Consider the following 19,375-nt stretch of genomic DNA (forward strand, 5'->3'; position numbering starts at 1 on the left):
GGAGGGAGGCGGGGGTGGTGGGGCGAGAGAAAAAGAACCCTGAGCAGGCTCCACGCCCACGTGGAGCCGGTGGCGGGTCTCGATCAAACCACCCTGGGATCACCACCTGAGTGGAAATCAAGAATCGGCGGCTTAACCAGGCACCCCAGTCATATTTTTAATATAAAAATTATGAAAAGTATTCAATGCCATCAGTCCATGTTCACGACTTCTATGAAAAAAGTTAATGTGTCAAAGGGCATCTCACTTGGACATTTGCCTAGAAAAAAGACAGGGCAAGAGTACAACCGATAGCAGTAACTGCTCATCAGTGGGATTAATAGGTTGAGGTTTACTTTCTCCTCCGGGCTATTCCAGATGTTGCAAAGGTTCTGCATGAAGTACCCCAGCTTTGTTTTGTTTTTGTTGATCGGCTATTAGAATTAAAGTTATTAACATAAACTACAAGTCCCGGCAGACATCGTGCCTCCGCCTTCTGAAGACCGGCCTTCTATGGGCGCAATGATCGCTGGGATTCGTAGTCCAACAGCTGAAGCGAGGTGGGACGCGCAGTACCGGCACAGATGACAGAGGAGGAATCACCGCTATTTCGACCAATGGGCCGTGGGCGCCAGCCCTGAGTGGCGCTCTCGAAGCCAATGGGTGAGCCGCCACGCCTGAATGACGTGGGCTTCAGCCTACGGGAGCCCGTGGGGGCGGGGCGGTGAGCGGCGGCCGTAGTGGGAACCATGGGAGGCGGCTGGTGGTGGGCTCGGGCCGCCCGACTGGCCCGGCTCCGCTTCCGGGGGGCGCTGCTGCCGCCTCCGCGGCCCCGGAGCGGGGGCGCCCGAGGGTCCTTCGCCCCCGGCCACGGCCCCCGCGCCGGGGCTTCGCCGCCCCCCGTGTCCGAGCTGGACCGTGCGGACGCCTGGCTCCTCCGGAAGGCGCATGAAACAGGTCTGAGGCTGGGGCTGGGGTCGGCCCCGACGGGACAGGGGGGCCCGGATAGCCGAGCTGTCGGCGCGCGCGAGTGGGGGAAGGGGGTGGAGCTTCTGCTGGAAACAGGGCTGGGACTCCGGAGCGAGAAGGGCTTCCGTAAAAGCGCAGGGAAGCGCTTGCTGCAAGAGCGCAGTCTGTCCGCATAGAAGTGCTTGCGGATGGGACGGTGTCCGGCTAGTGGGACGCACTGGGGATTGGAAAGGTTGGTCGGGGTAGGACAGGCAGCAATTATAAAATTGCACTGCCTGGGCGAGAGAGGCATCCGAAGAGGGTGAAGGGCGGGGGTGTTGCCTACTGGAGGGGTCCGCCTTGGAGGACCCAGTTCAGATCCAAAAGGCGACCGACCACTCTGCATTAGGCGGGAGCGTGGATCCCATCAGAAGAGGGGGCGAGTTCCGGATTGGAGGAAGGAACAACCAATAAAAGAAAAGCTCTGGGCTGATTGGAGGGCCAGGTGATCCAGGCTGCAGGGGGAGGGGCCTCACGTGTCGATAGTGGATGGGGAGTGGGTGTGGGGTTTGTAACCCGGACCAGCCGGTTAGCGCCGCACAGGGGATTTGAATGGATGTGAATAACAGCAAGGAAGTTCACACGCGGTAGCAGATGATTGGCGTTTGAGGCTCCCTGAACGGGGAGGCTGGAGAGAGGCCTGAAGTGCAGAAGTTTGTCCCAGAGCGGGGAGGCGGGAGGGGGATACACACACGTATGGGGAGAGGAGGGGTGTTGACCAGGATGACCCCTCGGGATCTTCCTGTCCTCATATTTAAGGTCGGCAATTTTGGGGGCGCCTGGGTGGCTCAGTCGGTTAAGCGGCCGACTTCGGCTCAGGTCATGATCTCGCGGTCTGTGAGTTCGAGCCCCGCGTCCGGCTCTGTGCTGACAGCTCCGAGCCTGGAGCCTGCTTCGGATTCTGTGTCTCCCTCTCTCTCTGACCCTCCCCCGTTGATGCTCTGTCTCTCTCTGTCTCAAAAATAAATAAACGTTAAAAAAAATTTAAAAAAAATATTAAATAAGATTGGCAATTTTAGTTCCTAGGTTCTCCTGCAGATTCTGCAGACTATGTTGAATCTTTGGTGCTGCAGAGTTTGGGGAGAGGGCTCAGATGGATGGAAGCTACAGTTTGGCGGGGGTTAAGGTTAAGTGGAGGGCCGTCAGGACCGGGTGGGGATTTGGGGTGCAATGGGATAACACTGTCTGGGCTGACAGGCTGATGCTGATTTCTTTCCCCTCCCCATTCACCCCTTCCTCCAGCCTTCCTCTCCTGGTTCCGCAATGGCCTCCTGGCATCAGGCATTGGGGTCATCTCCTTCATGCAGAGTGACATGGGTCGGGAGGCTGCCTACGGTGAGTGCAGACCCCCACTCTCGCCCCAACCAGGGAGTGAGGGCAGAACCCCTAACCTCCCCCGTGGGTGTAGATTCTTCCCTGCCCTGTCCCACCGCCACCCACTCTTTCCTCCCCCACCAGAAGCCACCTCATTTTCACGTGTGACTGTTGACCTTACATCCACCCGCCCCTACTTTGTGGCCATTGGATCACCCGAGTGGGTGGCCCACGGGGTGGCTGTGGGTCCTTGTCCCCTCCGATCTGACTGTCCCACAAAGATGACGGTCGCGTCTTAGCCCCTCACGCTGGCCCAGCCCCAGACTGGCCCTGCCACTCCATCCCTGTCTTTGCTCTCAGACCAGCTCCCCACTCCGCCTCTGGTCCTGAACCCCACCTCCCCATCCGGGACACCTCCTCGGATACCGATACCTCCTCATGTCCCTGACCTTGGCTCTCTACTACTCTTGACGCCTACCCTGCTTTTGAGTTTGCCTCATTCTCTAACTCCACCTTGGTCCCCTGACCCGCCTCGGTCCCCGGAGTCATCTGAATCCCAGAACCCCCGCCCCGCCCCCCCATCCCCCTCCCCACCCCCCATCCCCCTCCCCACCCCGGCTTCTCCATCCACCCCACTGCAGTGCCAGCCTGGGAGCTCAGGCCCTGCCTCTCCTTGACCGTGGCCTCCTGCCCTCTCGCACAGGCTTCTTCCTGCTGGGCGGCCTGTGCGTCGTGTGGGGCGGTGCCTCCTACGTGGTGGGCCTGGCTGCACTGCGGGGACCCATGCAACTGTCGCTGGGGGGCGCAGCGGCGGGCGTGGGGGCCGTGCTGGCCGTGGGCCTGCTCTGGGCTTGTGCCGTCGGTCTCTACATGGGTCAGCTGGAGCTGGATGTGGAACTGGTGCCCGAGGACGATGGGACCGCCACCGCCGAAGGCCCCGACGAAGCCGGCCGGCCGCCACCGGAGTGAACAGCTGGGCCACGGGGAATGGCCGGGCGCTGGACGGCCCGAGGACCGGGACATTAAAACCTGACCCTTATCCACATTCTGAGTGGCGGTTCCTGCGACCGGGAAGGGCGGGCATGGGAATCAGTAAAAGCAGGTGGAGGTAACCAAGGAGAAAGAAAAGGAGCGAGGGGCCCCAAGGCCCCGGGAGACTGAGCCACGGAGGGGGGAGAAGGTGTTTAATTCTCAGGGAGGGCCATCGGGGCCGTGAGCCCCGCCCCTGCGCCCTCGAGGCCCCGCCCCTCCTTCAGGGTCCGGCTCTGGAGGCCGCTCTCCAGTCCTCAGTCACCCTTCCGCTGCACCCTGGTGCCCGCGGGCCCCGGGTACGACAGGCCCAGGGTGGGATAGAAGGCCTCGGGGAGGCCGGGCCCCGGGCCCAGCCTCTGCAGGTGCGGGTACATGAGACCCAGCTCCGCAGGGCCGTAGCGGATGGTGCCGGGCGTGCACAGGCCCCGCACGACGGGGGGCAGGAAGCCCGCGTGGAGGAGGGACGGTGGGGGGTCTCCAGGAGGCCCCAGGCCCCAGGGCCGCACCAGGTCCTGCTTCAGGGCCCCTGCCCGGATGACGGAAGTAAACTCGGGCCTCGGCAGGGCCGGGTGGCTGGACGGCTCCTCCTCTGCGCTGTCCTCCGGGTCTTTGGTCTCCCCCGGGCCAGGCTCCACTTTGATGCGTTTGCCCCGGGTCCGAGGGGGCTCATCCTTGTCTAGGGGGGCAGCCTGCTTCCCTTCCACCGGAGGCTCTGGCTCTGGAAGAGGGAGATACAAAGGGCACTGCGGGTGCGCGTCCCCAGCCCTCAGTCTTCCCATCTGTGGTCTAGACCTGTGTTGTCCAACAGAACTTTCCCCGATGACGTTCCGTATCCTTATGGTCCAACGGCATTAGCCACTGGCCACGTGAGGCTACGGGGCCCTCGAAATGTGGCGGGTGTGACTGAGAAACTGAACCGTTCATTTTTAATTGAACGTAAGTCACCACTCGTGGCTGGTGGCTTCCGGACTGGAGAGCGCAGGTCCCAGAGGCCCCTGGGAGCTTCCCCCGGGGGCTGGGGTGCTGGGGGGTGGGAGGTGGGGCTCACCTGTGGGTTCTGGCTCTGGGCTGGACACGTCCTCACAGGCCACGCTGGCTGGAAGCTGGAAGGCGTCCAGAGGGGTCTGGCCACCCTCGGCTTGGCTGGGGACAACACAGGTGGGGTAGAGCCCCCACCCCATGGTACTTAGGGCTCATCACTGGACCCCCCCCCCCCCCCCCAGGCTCCAAGCTGACTTCTAGCCCCACAGCCCTGTCATCCGAGGCCAGACCCGGGCAGCCTGTGCCCCCCTGCCCCCGATGCCACCAACTAAATGTCCCCAGCATCTTCCTTTCAGCCCCTGTTCCTCTTAGGGGCCCAAATCCAGGCCCAGCAAAGCCAGAGACGTGGGTGGCAGCAGACGGCTCTTCCCCTCCTCCACCAGCATTGCCTGGCATTTCCGGGACTTGCCCCCACCTCCTCCCTGGGCTCCCAGCCCCCGTGTGCGTCCCTCAGAACTCTCATTTCGAGGCAGCCAGAGGGGTCTTTCCACAAAGCAGATTTGACTGTGACCCTCTCCAGCCTTGAAGCCTGCCGTGGCTCCCCAGTGCCCCAGAATCAAATCCAGACCCTCTGCCTGGGCCGAGGCCACTTCAAAGCCGCCCCCCTGCAGGTAAGGTCTCGCCACCTCCAAGCCTCTCCTCTCACTGTCCCCTTTCCCCTTCCTGTTTTCAGGCCCCTCTGGGTTCTTGTCCTCTTCGAGAAGCCCTCCCTGAAGAGCCTCCACCCCAAGCCCCCTTCCCGGTGAGGCCGGCCGGGGACAGCCCTCACCTGAGCACGTAGCTGACCCACAGCACGTGGCGCTCCCCGGGGCTCTTCCCGCTCACGGCCACGGTGGCCACGGACTGCAGCCACACAAAGCCCCCGGCTCGCTGCAGCCAACGGTAGTAACCGGTCATCACCTGACCCTTGTCCAGCACTGGGCCCAGCGCAGGGACGGGGTGAGACAGTTGCAGAGAGACAGGTGGACAGGAAGGCGGGGGTGAGAGAGGGAGACAGGGGCAGAAAGGGTGGCGGCAGGGAGGAGATGGGGGGGGGGGGACGGAGAGAGACAGAGTCAGAAGGACTGAAGGCTAACCTGGCTGGGGGGCCTTCTGGATTTTTAAGGGTGGGCCCGAGAGACCCCACGGCCCCTTTCCTCCCACCCCACGTGTGAGCTGTTGCCCGGGGTGCAGGGCACAGCGGGGCGGGGGGGGGGTTGTGGACTCAGGCCTGGGGTGCCGGCAGACAGGGGTTCTCACGGTCCAGGTGGCTTTGGCGGATCCTGGCTGCGTCCTGGCCGTGGACAAACTGGTAGCAGCTGCGGCCCACAAGCTCTGAGGGCCCCAGGTCCATGTGGTCGCTGACTCTGAGCACAGGGGGCGACAGAGAGAGGCGGTGAGAAGGGCTCTGAGACAACAGGGTTGGGGGCAAAGAGGCAGGGTCGGTTCTGGAAGCCCCAGCTCCGAAATCTTGCTCTGGAGCGCTCTGGGCCTCAGTTTAACCCTCGGTACAATGGTGGTGTCATAACAGCGTCCCGCCTGGAGTGGCTGTGGGCCTTGGGGGGTGGCCCCAGGCCCCCCGAAGGCACTCGGAGCGTGGGGGCTATTTCGCGATTTAATTTTCCCCACCCCGTGGTGCAGGGCGCAACCCGCCCCACCCCCAAAGGCCCCGGCCCGGCCCCCTCCTTCCAGGACCTCCTCCCTCGCTGCTCTTGTGTCCCCCTGGCTCCCCAGAGCGCCCCCCCCCCGCCTGCCCACAGCCCTGGCTCCCCTGTGTGGCCCCATCCGCCCGCCTCGGCCCCCCGACCCCGGTACCTGCTCTCACAAGCAAGGATGGTGAGACCCAGGCTGAGGCGGAAGACGATCATGTGTCCGTGTAGTGGCAGCTCAGCCAGTGGGGCTGGGGGCAACGTGTGGCCCAGAGCCACCAGGCCCAGGGAGCGGGCCCGAAGGCGCCCGGTGACGTGGATGACCTGTGGGCGACAGGCGGGCTTGGAGGAGAGGCCTGGCGAGGCCACCACCCCGCCGGTGCCGGGGCACAAGGACAGAGCTGGGAGGAATGTGGGAGCCCCCCCACCCCCCCACCGTCGCCCGCAGGAGAGGAGACCCAGGAGTCAGCAGCCGGGGCCAGAGAGCTGACCCTCACCTTGTACCCCGAGGCCTTGACGTGCAGCCCCCGCTTGGTGAGGGTAGATTTCATGCGGATGAAGAAGGAACGCTCCTGGGCCCGGGAGAAGTGAGGCACCTCGGCGGGGCTGGCCTCTGGGGTGGAGAGTGAAGGAAGGTTAGGAGGTCCTGAAGGAGAAACACACACACACAGGCCGTCCCTGCACCCCCCCCCCCCCCCCCCCCGCCCCGTACATCTAGCCAGACAAGGTCAAGGCCACAGCCTGAGGGTTACACAACCTCACTGAAGTCGCAGACTAACCTCCCCTCTGAGCTACAGCTGCACGGGTCTCGTCTAAAGCTCAGATATGACCCCGGCCCCTCCCTGCCCTGAAACTGCCATGGCTCCCTAGGACCCTTGGGAGAAAGCTCAGCTCCTCACCTTGGCCTAAAACTTCCGCAAGAACTGCCTCCCGCTGACACCATCTCTAGCCTCAGCCTCCAGGTCTCAGGGTAGACAGCTCCTCCTCCAGGAAGCCCTCCCTGACCCCCCCAGGCTGGGTCAGCCATCCCTCTGGGGTCTCCCACCCCAGCCCCGACCACTTTGGAGTATCATTCTCTAGGGACTGGCCGGTCTGCCCACACCCGGACTGTGAGCACGGGGAGGGTAGGGCTGGGGATGCTGTCATCACTGTGTCCCCAGCCCTCCCCAGCCCGGAGCAGGGGCTCTGGGTATAAGAAACAAGTAAGACTCACAAATACAGATTAGTCTATAAATCCCGCGATACATTCTTGTAACTGCTCACCGCCAGACGACCCTGTTTCTCAATCTTTGATGCAAACCTAATCACCTTCCCCAGTGGACCCACAAACATCTCCCAAGCGTGCAGGCCCTGATGATAGCTCAGGTATTTTTGCTGTTAAGCAAACCCAACAGAAGAAACTCCTCCTGACGGGAAAGTTAACCTCCTAGTCCCCCCACATCTCAGAGCTAAAAGAAACTTCCAGGGTAATCTCCCAACACCCTCCTTCTCTAACATGGACTGGAATTTTCCACTGCAGGGAAGGACTAGAAACACAGATGCAGGAGCCAGACAAACCCGGGCTGCGGTCCAGATCAACCACGTACAGCTGTGTGACCCGGGCCAATTAACTTAACCTCTCTGCGCTGTGCCTCAGTTTCCACCTCTGCACAATGAAGACAGCTTGATAGTTCCCCGCTTGTGGGGTGGTGATTAGGATTCCAATCACGCAGTTAAAGGCGCAGCATGGGGAAAGCCCGTGAAGCCGGGGCTTTATCATTTACCAAAGCCTGGTCCCATCTGTCACCCACAAGCAGTGGCAAGAGGGGTCTTTCTAAAGCTCGACTCTGGGGGAGCCAGGCAACCTTAGGCAACTTTCGGGAGCCAAGTCGCGTTGCCTTGGTTCAGACTCTGGTGCATTTTGCAAAACTCTGCGCAACTCGAAGGAGAGTGGGTTTTGTAACAACGAGCCCTACACCCTTGAGGCCGCGTGACTTTGGGGCCCCTGGAATTACCGATCTCAGGAGTATCTGCAAGCGAGGAAGAAGACGAGGAGGAGGAGGAGGAGGAGGAGGGGACGGAGGGCGGCGTGGGGGGCCCGGGAGGCCGGGCCCGGAGCCCCAGTTGCTCTAGCACTTCCGAGTGGTCCCCGGGATGGACGTAGTCGAAGACGCTGCTACCCGTCAGCTCCACCTGCCGGCGAAAGAGGGGACGGCAGAGGGCGGGTCAGATGCGCGCGCAGCCACTCGCCCGGCCTTCGGCCTCCGGCTCGCTCGCCTAGGTTGCAGGCGCGCTTCACGCCAGTCTCGTGTTTTTATGAGGATTGCTTTTTAACCTTTTAAAAAGAAGAATACAAACTTTTAGGCTCTTCTTATACAAACTCTTCTTACAAACTTTTAGGCTCTTCCCACTTCAAACCCGGCGATCGTTGAGGATTTTCTGCACCTGCTTACCCTATTAAGAAGCTGTGTACTGGGTTGTCGTAGCCTCCATTTACCCAACTCCCACCCACTCACAGCAAAAAACCGTGCCCTGAAATGAATCACAGGATGTCCCCGCAGGAATGGCAATCAGGATGCAAGCAGTGGAATGTTTCTCGAACTCTTTAAAGAGTTAGAACTTTTTGAAGCGTCTGGGTGGCTCAGTTGGTTAAGCATTCCACTCGATTTCGGCTCAGGTCCTTATCTCACACGGGTTCCTGCGTTAGAGACCCACATCGGGTTCTTCACTGATAGCGAGGAGCCTGCTTGAGTTTCTCTCTCCCCTCCTCTCTGCCCCTCCCCTGCTCTCTCTTTTTCTCTCTCAAAATAAATAAACATTAAAAAAAAAAAACAAGAATAACTTTTTAATCAGACTTTCACACTGAATTCACCCCAAACTCTCAGAGCAGTTCCCCTTCTCTCCTCACCTCCCCTAGTCCAGGCCCCCAACTTTTCTGTGCTGCCTTCCTGCCCCAGGGTCCTCCCTGGTGCTCTGGCCTTCAGTCCCCAAACACCCTTGCTAAATTCCTCACCTGACCATGGCCCGCCTCCTCTCAGAAACCTCTCAGAGCTCCCACTGCCCCTGGGCTTGGGGTCCCAGGCTCCCCTCTGTCCCTCATCCCTCTGAACTCCTCCTCATTAAACCCTTCCCTGCACCAGCTTCCAGCTGTTCCTCCACTTCTCCCTCCCTCCCTTCCCCTTGTCCACATGCCCCTACCTCCAGGGTCTTCCTCCTCCACATATCTCCAACAACTCACTGCAAAGGTGCTCACAAAGGCCAAATACCTAGCATTGAACTTTCTAAATTTACCATTTGCCAAAACCTTTGTAATAGTGATGACAGAGGACAGTGATTTGTACTGAATGTATTGGTAGTAGGAAGGCCACAAGGAGCCAGGCCCCCCGGGATTGGGAGTCCGTTTCCGTTTCTGATATATATATATATATAATTTTTGAGAGGGAAGAGAGAGGGAGACACAGACTCCAAAGCAGGCCCCAGGCTCTGAGATGTCAGCACAGAGCCCCACGCGGGACTTGAACTCAGACTGTGAGATCATGACCTGAGCCGAAGTCGGACACTTACCCGACTGAGCCACCCAGGCGCCCCCTCCCCTGCCTTTTACCTTTCAGTGCCAGCTGCAGGAGCTGGGGCAGAAACAGCTGGCTGAGATAGAAAAAGCAAGCCAGTTCACGAAAACGCTACAGAAAATCTTCCAAAGTTGGCAAAACCCAAGCCCTTACGATGCAAATCGCTGTAATTCTTTACAATTGTGGAGGAAAAAAACAAAACAAAAAAAAAAAAGCAAGTTTTGGTAAATATGGCGCGTTTGGCAAACACTCATGGGGAAACTGACCTTTCTGCTAATTTGCCGTCTTCGAATTGACCTGCTACTTTAATAGCCGCCCCCTCTTGCCTGTAAGGAGGAGCCACGTGGGGTTCCCGGGGGTGCACTTTGGGAACCACCGATGCAGCCCGCTTTTCGGGCTGGGATGGTGAGGCCAGGAGAGAGGAAGGGCATGCAGGGGCCAGCAAGGGAGATGGTGGGCAGGCCAGTCCAGGCAGCCCGCTGCGGGCCCCTTACCTGTGAGAGACCCAGATAAATGGAGACGGTCTCTGAAATGTAGAGGAATTTCCCTTCCTGGTTCAAGGCAAACACGAAGCCATCCAGGGACTAGAGTGGGGAGAAATAGGGGGCGGAGAGAGGAGCGCTGGGCATCTGTCTGTCCAGCAGGCAAGTGGCAAGAGATGCTAAAAGCTGGATCTCCACCTAGGATGGATTAATCGGGGGGTGGGGAGGGGAAGGGGATCGGGTGGCCCTCGGAAAGGGGGCCCTCGCTGGGATGGATGCCGGAGAAAAGGGTGCTGCTCGCCAGAGGTGGCCGCCAGGTGGCAGCAATGAGCAGCAGGCCGGGAAGGGGCCTCACCTGCAAGATGTGTCCTCCCAGGTGCTGCTCGAAGACTTCGGAGACCAGCGCCACGGGGCCCCTGTGGCTGGGGGCTGGGGGCAAAGGGAGGGGTGAGGCCGGGGCCTGTTGGGCCCCATTCGAGCCAGGCTACGAATCCCGCTCTCTTCCCGGTCCCGCAGCCACCTTGGGGTACTGGGGACCCCGGGCCCTGTCGGGGAGAAACCTGGGCTGGGGGGAAGGGTGGAAGGGGCAGAAGTGGGCTGAGACACACAGAGACAGAGAGAGACACCAGAGGATGCAGACAGGCGTCCGTCCGTCCGTTTGTCCATCCATCCAATCCAGGCAGAAACTCCCTGAGCACCAACTGTGCGGCAGGCCCTGTCCTAGGGCCACCGAGGAGACCTGGTTCTCCCCTCCCAGGCCAGAGGCAGATACACAACACGCAAGAAACTAAAAAATCCAGGGGCGCCTGGCTGGCTCAGTCGGAGGAGCAAGACATTTGATCTCGGGGTCGGGGGTTCAAGTCCCACGTGGGGTGTGGAACATACTTGAAAAAAAAAAAAAAAAAGTGAAAACATTACTCAAGACCCAAGAGGCCACACACTGTGTGATTCCATTTCTACGAACTGTCCGGGGAACAGGCCAAATCTACGGAGACAGGAAGTAGATTAGTGGTTGCCCAGGGGCTGACGGGAGGGAGGGGGGATGGGAGTGTCTGCCGATGTGGGCAGGGCTTTTTCAGGAGGCAGTGAAAATGTTCGGGAACTAGGGGCACCTGGGTGGCTCAGTCGGTTAAGCATCTGACTTCGGCTCAGGGCTTCATCTCATGGGTTGGGGGTTCGAGCCCTACATCAAGCTCTGCGCTGACAGCTCAGAGCCTGCTTGGGATTCTCTCTCTCCTTCTCTCTCTGCCCTTCCCCCAGTCATGTGCACGCTCATTCTTTCTCTCAAAATAAATAAACTTTAAAAAATTAAACTCTTGGCGCGCCTGGGTGACTCAGTAGGTTAAGCATCTGACTTCTGACTTTGGCTCAGGTCATGATCTCACGGTTTATGGGTTCGAGCCCCGCATCGGGCTCTGTGCTGACAGCTCAGCTCGGAGCCTGGAGCCTGCTTCCGATTCTGTGTCTCCCTCTCTCTGCCCCTCCCCGGCTGGCTCTCTCTCTCTCTCTCAAAATAAAAAAAATTTAAAAAAAACATTAAAAAAAAAAAAAAAAGAGGTGGAGAGAAAAGAAAGGAGATGTCCAGGAGAAATACAGGGAAAGACAGTGACAGGAGGTCATGTCAAATGGGACAAAGGGCAAAGAGCGCCCCAGCCCCCACAGTCTGGAGCAGAGAGGAGGGCAGAGGGTTGGGGGGCGGGGGTGGATGGAGGCTGTTCCCACGCAGGTCCCTCTCCCTGACCCTGCAGAGAAACACCTCCCAAGGGGCTCTATGTCCAGATCAGGGAGCCAGGGGACTCCGTGACCTTGAGGGTGGGCAAGTGGCTGGCTCCTGCAGGCCTAAGGGTCCTGGTCTGGTGCCCAGCCCCAGGGCAGGCCCTCCCTGGCTGTGTGCCCTGGGACCAGTCCCTTCACCTCTCTGTGCCTCAGTTTCCTCCTCTGTCAAGTGGATTTGCAAAGAGTGCGGACCTCACAGGCTGGTTGAGCACTCAGCATAAGGAACAGAAAGGGCCCCGCACCCGCCAGGCACACCTCAGGTGCTCCCAAACACAGAGCCAGGATTAGTATTAATAGTGTCATTGCTATTGTTATTTCCAGACCCTCAAAACACCAGGCGGCCAAGCCCCGCCCCAGGCGCCCCCATCAGGACTCAGCGCCCCCCACAAAACATCTAAGCCACGCCTCCTCCCGGGGAGCACCTCCCCGCTGTTCGCACCCTTTTCCCACCCCTGGCTGGAGCACCAGGAACAATAAATGGGGGGGGGTGCTGATGGGGACCCCTCCCCCGAGATGCAGCGCGAACCAGCCGGGTGACAGGCAGGAACAATGCTGCCTGCTAATTGTCGCAATTTTCCCCTGTCATTTTTGCTAATTCCTTCATTTTCCCGCTCACAGGATCAGCCCAGGTCAGACTGAACGGCTGCAATTAACAGCATTAATGGGCACGTCGGATGAGGGGGGTGCGCAGGGGGAGGGCTTGCTGTTCCCCCGTTGGGACGGGAGCTTTGGGGTCGGTCCCCTTCGCTGACTGATGCGTCCTATTACCCCCAGCCCCCCCTCCCTCCCCAAACCCAACTCCAGACTCCTTCCTCTGCGTTCCGGCCTCTCCAGGCAAATGCCTCAGCTCCTCTGTCCCCCAAATTCGGCAGGTGGCTCTTTACTGCTCCCAGATCTGCCCCCTGCTCGCGCCCAACCCCCAACCATCACGCACTCACTCAACAAACATTCGCTGCGCTTTTTATTGGAGCCTGACTGCCCGCTGGAGAAGAAAAACTGTCCTAGGTGTCATCACAGAGCTGGGACCGAGGGACCCAGGGGAGAAGGGGACTCCCAGGGGTCTGATCACCTCCTATTCTCAATTGCCCAGAGAGATTCCCCGACCAGGTGGTGGGGATGAAGTCCAGAGAGGGGAAACCCTGCTCCCAGGAGGGGCAGGCCCCGCGGGCCAGACGGGGCACCTTCCTCAGCCTCAATTGTAAACCGGGTCCCATGCTAGAGCGTGAATGGGTTCGTGCGTGTGAACAACACACAGCCAGGCACACGGTAGGGACCTAATTCCCGAGTCCTGCCCTTATTCTTACCAGGTACGGTGGATAACTTGGGGGCACCTCTACCTTTCCAGGTAATTCCTTGCCGTTGGCCCTGACCTATCTCTTTCTCCCACCCACGGCTGTTTTCAGCACATCCCTCTCCTGATTCCCACCACCCCTCACCCCACGGCCCCCGCCCTGGTCTAGCTGCCCCACCAGGCAGGAGCCTGGACCATTGCACTCGCGTCCTCACTGGGCTCCCTGCTTCCACCTCTGGCTCCCGTCCCACTTGGGCTAACAGCCAAAGGCCTCACCAAAGCCCACGAGGCCCTGCAGGACCTGGTTCCGGCTGTCTACTCTCTGCCTCAACTACTTACTTCTCTCTGACTACTTGGCCTCATTGTGCCCTGCAGCCAGTAAGCGGATTCCTGCCTGCCTCAGGACCTTTGCACATATTCCCGCAGTCCAGACTGCTTTCCTTCCAGCTTCTCTCACGGCTTGCTTCCTCACCTCCTTCCAGTCTCAGCTCAAAGGTCACTTCCTCAGAGCGAGGCTGGGCCTGACCTGTGAATTAAGATGTCAACCCTCCTCCCCTCACTCTGTTCCATGGCCACCCAACAAATACTTAGGGAGCCCTTACTGCGCCCCAGGAGCTGTCCCAGGCTCGGGGAACACGGCGTCATGGGGGAGAGACACAATAGACAATGAGTGCTTTGGAAAGAAAGAAGGCAGGAAAGGAAGACAAGAGAGCGCTGGGGGACAAGGGTGTTGTCAGTTTTAACAGAGTGGTCAGGGCAGGCCTCCCTGAAGAGCTGACTTTTGGAAGGAAGGGAGCTCCTGAGGGAGGGCACAGCAAGTGCAAAGGCCCTGGGGTAGGAAAATGTTTCTACTATTCTGAGGAATAGCGAGATAGTCACTGTGTGTGTGTGTGTGTGTGTGTGTGTGTGTGGTAGTCTGTGTGGGGGTTTGAAGAGGTGAGAGGGGCAGAAAAATGAGATCAGAGAGGTGAGGGACAGTGGGCACACCACGAAGGGCTGGTAGGCCCACCCTTGAGGTCAGGGACTTTGTCCTGTCCCTAGAACAGGGCCTGGCACCGAGAAGTGTTCGATGATGCTGAATGAATGACGACCACTGATCTAAGATCCAGGCTGTGCCCTCCCCGGACGTGCAGGTCCAGGGCTAGGCTTCCGCATCTGTTGTGCTGTTTTACAGACACAGAGGGAGGCCCAGAGACAGGCCGAGACCCGCAAGATCCCCGGAGACCTATGACCATGCCAGGTCTGGAGGCTGAGGACGCGCACTCTGAAAACAGTTTGGATCTCAGCCGGGCCCAGGCTTGACCGATGGGTGAACGGCTTCCCCTCTCTGGGGCTCAGTTTTCCACTTCTATAAAATGGGAATCAACACCGCTCTCCTCCTAGTGTTTGTGAGAGGATTGAGTGTTATTTTTTTATTAAAACACTTTTTTTTTTTAAATGTTTCTTTACTTCTGAGAGAGAGACAGAGAGAGAGCGTGAGCAGGGAAGGGGCAGACACAGACGGAGACACAGAATCCGAAGCAGGCTCCAGGCTCTGAGCTGTCAGCCCAGAGCCCGACGTGGGGCTCGAACTCACACACTGTGAGATCATGGCCTGGGCGGAAGTCGGCCGCTTAACTGACTGAACCACCCAGGCGCCCCGGGGTTCAGTGAGTTAAAAAAAAAAAAAAAAAAAAAAAAAAAAAATTGGCGAGTTATTTGTCTATAGTGCTCAACATGGTCTGACAGGCGTATGTTTTTATCATTATTATTGAGGAAGCCACCGAATGGGAGACACGTGGCTTTGCTCTCTGACTAGCTAAGACCCTGTCCTCAGTTTCCCCGTGTGAACTACGGAAACAGGCGCTTGACCTCTTGTTGGGGCCCCTGGGAGGCAGGAGATGCCTCCAAATGCCTGCTTTAGGGGATCCGGGAGGGAGTCCACGCAGTACGTCCCATACGGGCCGGGGGGAGGGGGAGGGAGGTGCTCCCCAGGAGTACAGGAGGGGGGCCTCCACGGAGTCTGCGGTCTGCCCCCTCGGTGCTGTGTCCTCAGCGGGCTCCTGTCCCCTTCAAGTGCCCATCCGGGCAGCGGGAGGTGGTGGTGGTGGGGGGTGGTGGGGGGAGCTGGACGCCGGAGGGACTATCTCAACACCCCCTCCCTTCCTTTCTCTCCCGGCGTTCGGGACAATAGACAAGATGTTTATCCCCCCGCCGGCGCACATGTTGTTCGCGGTAATGACAGTAATCAGCCGCGCTAATGCCGCATTCTCTGGGCGCCAGTCAATTCGCCTAATTACCGCCTGGGAAGCCGGATTATTTAAATTTAAATGGTGATTTATTGCGAGCTTAATCAATGCTATTTTCTCTCCCCCCCCCCACCTCCTCCCCTGGGACCGGGGGCAGGAGGGGAACTGGAGCCCCTCCAACCTCACCCTAAGGACACCCGTTCTTCTGGGGGGGCCCCGTCGCCTGGGGTGCCCGGTCGCTGTCACCTGCCACCTCAGATTTACAGGATTCACTGTCTTGTAGTTGAGTGAAGCAGTAATACATAAAACAAGCAATAACAGTAACATAACACTGCTATGCATCCATCAGCAATAAAGTTGAATTCTAGAGGCGCCTGGGGGGCTCCGTCGGTTACGCGGCGCACTTCGGCTCAGGTCACCATCTCGCGGTCCGTGAGTTCGAGCCCCGCGTCGGGCTCTGTGCTGACCGCTCGGAGCCCGGAGCCTGCTTCGGATTCTGTGTCTCCCTCCCTCTCTGCTCCTCCCCCACTCACAGTCTGTCTTCCTCTCTCTCAAAAATAAACATTAAAAAAATTGAGTTCTAATAAAAGTCGATATCTGTGTATCTGTATCTGTCCTTTACCTAATTCTGCATTTTTACAGATGATAGATTGCATTTCTTTGTTCATTTCATTATTGGGTCTTGGCTACTGGGATGTCAGCCTGGGCAGGACTTTTCTCAAGTTTGTTTCCTGCTGGCTCCTGAGGACTCAGCACAGTAGCGGGCACACAGTAGGTGCTTAAGAAACTGCAGGTTCCGCAAGGTAACCAGTGGCACTAAGGGTCGCTACATACGCATTGCCCAGGCTGTGCCAAATATATCCAGGGTCTTGGCACACATCACCTGGCTTCCTTCTCGGCTCTCCGGGTGTCTGTGTGCCGACTTTCATCAGGATTCCCATTTCACAGACGAGGCACAGAGAGGTAAGGCGACCTGCCCAGGGTCACAACGCTGGGGAGTGGCCGGGATGGGGGGGGGGGGAGGGTGGGCAGGGACCCAGGAGAGTCTTTCTGAAGCTCTCTCCGTCTTACCTGCCACATTATACTGTCTCCCTCCCGCTTTCCCAAACTGGGAATTCTGACTCCAGAGTCCTTGTGCTCAAGTCTGAGTGAGGGGGTTTCTTGCCCATGAGTGGATAGGAGGCCCAGGCTGGGCCCCCTCTGTCCCGCCCCCGGAGCTGCGGGCCTCCTTTGTGAAAATGATTCATCTTCCCTAATGAAAATAATAGCATTTACTAGTGGTCTGATCCCTGGTGGCCAAAATTCACGAACTCATCCCTACCTCGTGTGCCCATTTAACAGATGAATAAACGGAGGCTCGGAGACTAGAGGCCACCTGATAGGGACACACAGAGGGTCTGCTTGATTCCAAACCTCGTGCTCCCTCTCGGCCAAGAAGGGACTGGGCAAAAGCTGGTGGGCCCTTCACGTTCCCACTTGCCGCCCCCCCCCCCCGCCCCCCGTCCCCTGCGCACGCGCACTCACCGAGGCCGGCCGGGGGCCCCGCGGCTCGCAGTCCCCAGGGCGGCGCCCCGAGGGCGGCGAAGCGGCGCAGGCGGAGGTAGGTGACGCTGAGGCGCACGATGGACGCCTTGTCCAGCTGGCTCGAGATGGCTCCGGGCAGCGGGAGCAGCTTGGCCAGCTCGAAGAACTCCAGGTTCTCCTTTCCGCGCCGCGAGCGCGCCGCGTTACGGGACTTCTCCTTGCGCTGCGCCTGCAGGCTGGGCGGGCGGCGCGGAGGGGGCGTCAGCGGGGCCCCCGGCGCTCAAGGGGTCCGCGGCCTGGGGGAGCCCTGCCCTCGGGGCCTCGGAGCGGGGTCGGGGCGTGGGAAGTGGGTTCGACACTGGAGGTGGGGGCGGAACCCGCGTGTGGATGCTGCACCCGGCCGTGGGGACAGAACCCCGGGGTGGAAATCAGTTCTGGGGCGGGGGGAGGGAGGAGGCAGAGGGGAGAAATGAGAACGTTGGGGATGAAGTCTGAGGAAGGGGGGGTAGGGACGGAACGTGGTGGGGGTTGTTCGTAGAACAAAGGTTGAGCTTCCCGGGGTAAGAAATTCTAGCTCCGGAGGGCGGGGCGGAAAGCCGAGTGTGAATTCTCCCAGGACGCCCTTGGGGGCGGGGCCACGGCCCGGGGGGCGGGGCTTTGCTCACCAGGGTCCGGGCGGGGCCTTGACCACTAGCCCAGGCAGAAAGTCCCACGGGACGCTGCGGCCACGACCTCCCCCGCACTTGACCTCGCCTCCGCCGCCACTGCTGGGGTAGGGGGTCGCCATCTCCGCGGGGGGGGGGGGCGGGCTCAGGGCAGCCTCGAGACCCGCGTCTCCTGCCGCGGGAAGGCAGCGCTCGGTGCCTGCGGGGGTACCCCGGGGACCTGCTGGGGAAACTGAGGTCCGTGAGGGGCTCGGGGTCCCAGCAAGGAGCTGGGGCCGGATGGTGCCTCAGTTTCTCCTCCCCGGAGGCCCCGGGACGGAGCCCGCCGCTCTCTCACCCTGCCCGGCCCCGGGCGAAGCTCGGGGCGAGGACGTGCCCCGCCGCCGCCGCCGCCGCCGCCGCCGCCGCCGCCTCCCCCGCGCCGCCCGCCAGCGCGGCCGCCTCACGCCCGCGCCGGGCCGGCTCCCGCATACCAATAGGCGCACGCGGCGCGCATACGGATCCGACCGGCCCGCGCGCTGCGTGCCAAGCATGCCCAAGCCGGGCGGGCGGGGGGCAGGCGCCTCGCCGGGGCCCAGGCGCGCCCGGCTCCTGCCCCCGGAGCCCTCTGTTCCGGGGATCCGCTCTCCTAGCCCATCCCACGAGTCCGAGCGCTCGCATCCGCGGGGCGCCCATTTCCCAGGCTGGGCTAAGGAGGTAAGGGGGGGAGGGAGAGGGCAAGGGACCCCACCCCATGCCCGGCCCAGGGACCACCCCCCCCCCCACAAGCCCCTTGGGGTGGGGCCATCTGTCCCGGCCGCCAGATCTCCGCAACCGCAACTTCCTTTCCGAAGACCCGGGCGTGCGAGCCACAGCCCCCGACGCAGTGGCCAGAGCATCAGCCAGAGGACGCCCGCAGGATGGACCCGACACTCGGGGCCCAGGTGTCCCGGGATCCAGATCCTCCAGAACCAGGAACGTGTTCACTCAGGTCTTCATTCCTCCAGGACTAGGCATGAAGGATTCCCTCCCCCACCCTGCCCCCAGGATCCAGGCCGCCCCCAAGCCTCTCCAACCAGGTGTCCAGATGCCCTAGACCTTGGTGTCCAGGTACCCAGCCCCCTATTTCTCCAGGACCCAAACATCCGTGTGCCCCTTCCCCCAACCTCAGGATACGGGCGTCCTGACACCCTAGCCCCCAGGACGCTGGAGTTCCGGCCCCCCTATTTCTGCAGGACCCAGGAGTTCCCTGTCCCCTCCTGCCAGCCTCCAGGCGTCCCCGACCCGCAGGACCCACAGCCCCCTTACCTGGCCGCAGGGCAGGCTCCGGGCGCGGCGTGGGGCCGGCCGGGCGGCGCAGAGGGGTGGCCCCATAGACCCCGGGTTAGGCCGGGCTCGGCGGGGCGCGCGTGCGGTGGCGCTCGGTTCTCCGCGCCCACCGCGGCCTCGCAGACTTGGAGACGCGCGGACCGCGCTGGCAGGCGGGGGCGGCGTCTGCGGAGCCCCGCCCACCTAGTCTCCGCCCCTTCGGTCCCGCCCAACGCCAGCCTCTCCGGCCTTTGCCAGGGTAGGGGGCTCCCAGCCAGGGACTCCCGAGCTGCCCTGGCGTCCGAGTCCTCTCCCCCCACGGCAGCTTCGGGGGTCCGGCCCCCCTCCTACCGGAATGAGAACCTCGGAGTCGGAGCTTCCCTGCCCCGACAGGGGAACCCCGGAGTCTCCAGACTCCACCGGGAGGAGCTGGCACCTTAGTCGTCCAAGAGAACCCCGGGCTCCAGCAGCCCCTCTGGGACACGACGGGTACCGTGCACCCAAGCCCCCTGTAGACGGAAGACTTAACCTTCAGTACCCGCGCCAGGGACGCGAAGCCAGGTGTTCGAGAC

The 19,375-nt window shown here is 60.7% G+C and overlaps 2 protein-coding genes across 2 annotated transcripts; one reads left to right on the forward strand and one right to left on the reverse strand.

Moving 5' to 3' along the window:
* Positions 1-710: 710 nt before the first annotated feature.
* On the forward strand, positions 711-3,346 carry TMEM160 (transmembrane protein 160). Its single transcript, XM_042969989.1, has 3 exons — positions 711-936; positions 2,230-2,322; positions 3,005-3,346. The coding sequence occupies exons 1-3, from the start codon at positions 729-731 to the stop codon at positions 3,268-3,270; spliced, it is 567 nt and encodes a 188-aa protein (XP_042825923.1). The 5' UTR covers positions 711-728; the 3' UTR covers positions 3,271-3,346.
* Positions 3,347-3,476: 130 nt separating this feature from the next.
* NPAS1 (neuronal PAS domain protein 1) lies at positions 3,477-17,638 on the reverse strand. Its single transcript, XM_042969990.1, has 11 exons — positions 17,517-17,638; positions 16,852-17,087; positions 10,388-10,461; positions 10,045-10,134; positions 7,997-8,174; positions 6,500-6,615; positions 6,169-6,326; positions 5,614-5,720; positions 5,144-5,291; positions 4,382-4,476; positions 3,477-4,051 (listed from the first exon to the last, which is right to left on the reverse strand). The coding sequence occupies exons 1-11, from the start codon at positions 17,636-17,638 to the stop codon at positions 3,588-3,590; spliced, it is 1,788 nt and encodes a 595-aa protein (XP_042825924.1). The 3' UTR covers positions 3,477-3,587.
* Positions 17,639-19,375: the final 1,737 nt, after the last annotated feature.

Source organism: Panthera tigris, chromosome E2, assembly GCF_018350195.1.
Source record: "Panthera tigris isolate Pti1 chromosome E2, P.tigris_Pti1_mat1.1, whole genome shotgun sequence".
NCBI lineage: Eukaryota > Metazoa > Chordata > Mammalia > Carnivora > Felidae > Panthera > Panthera tigris.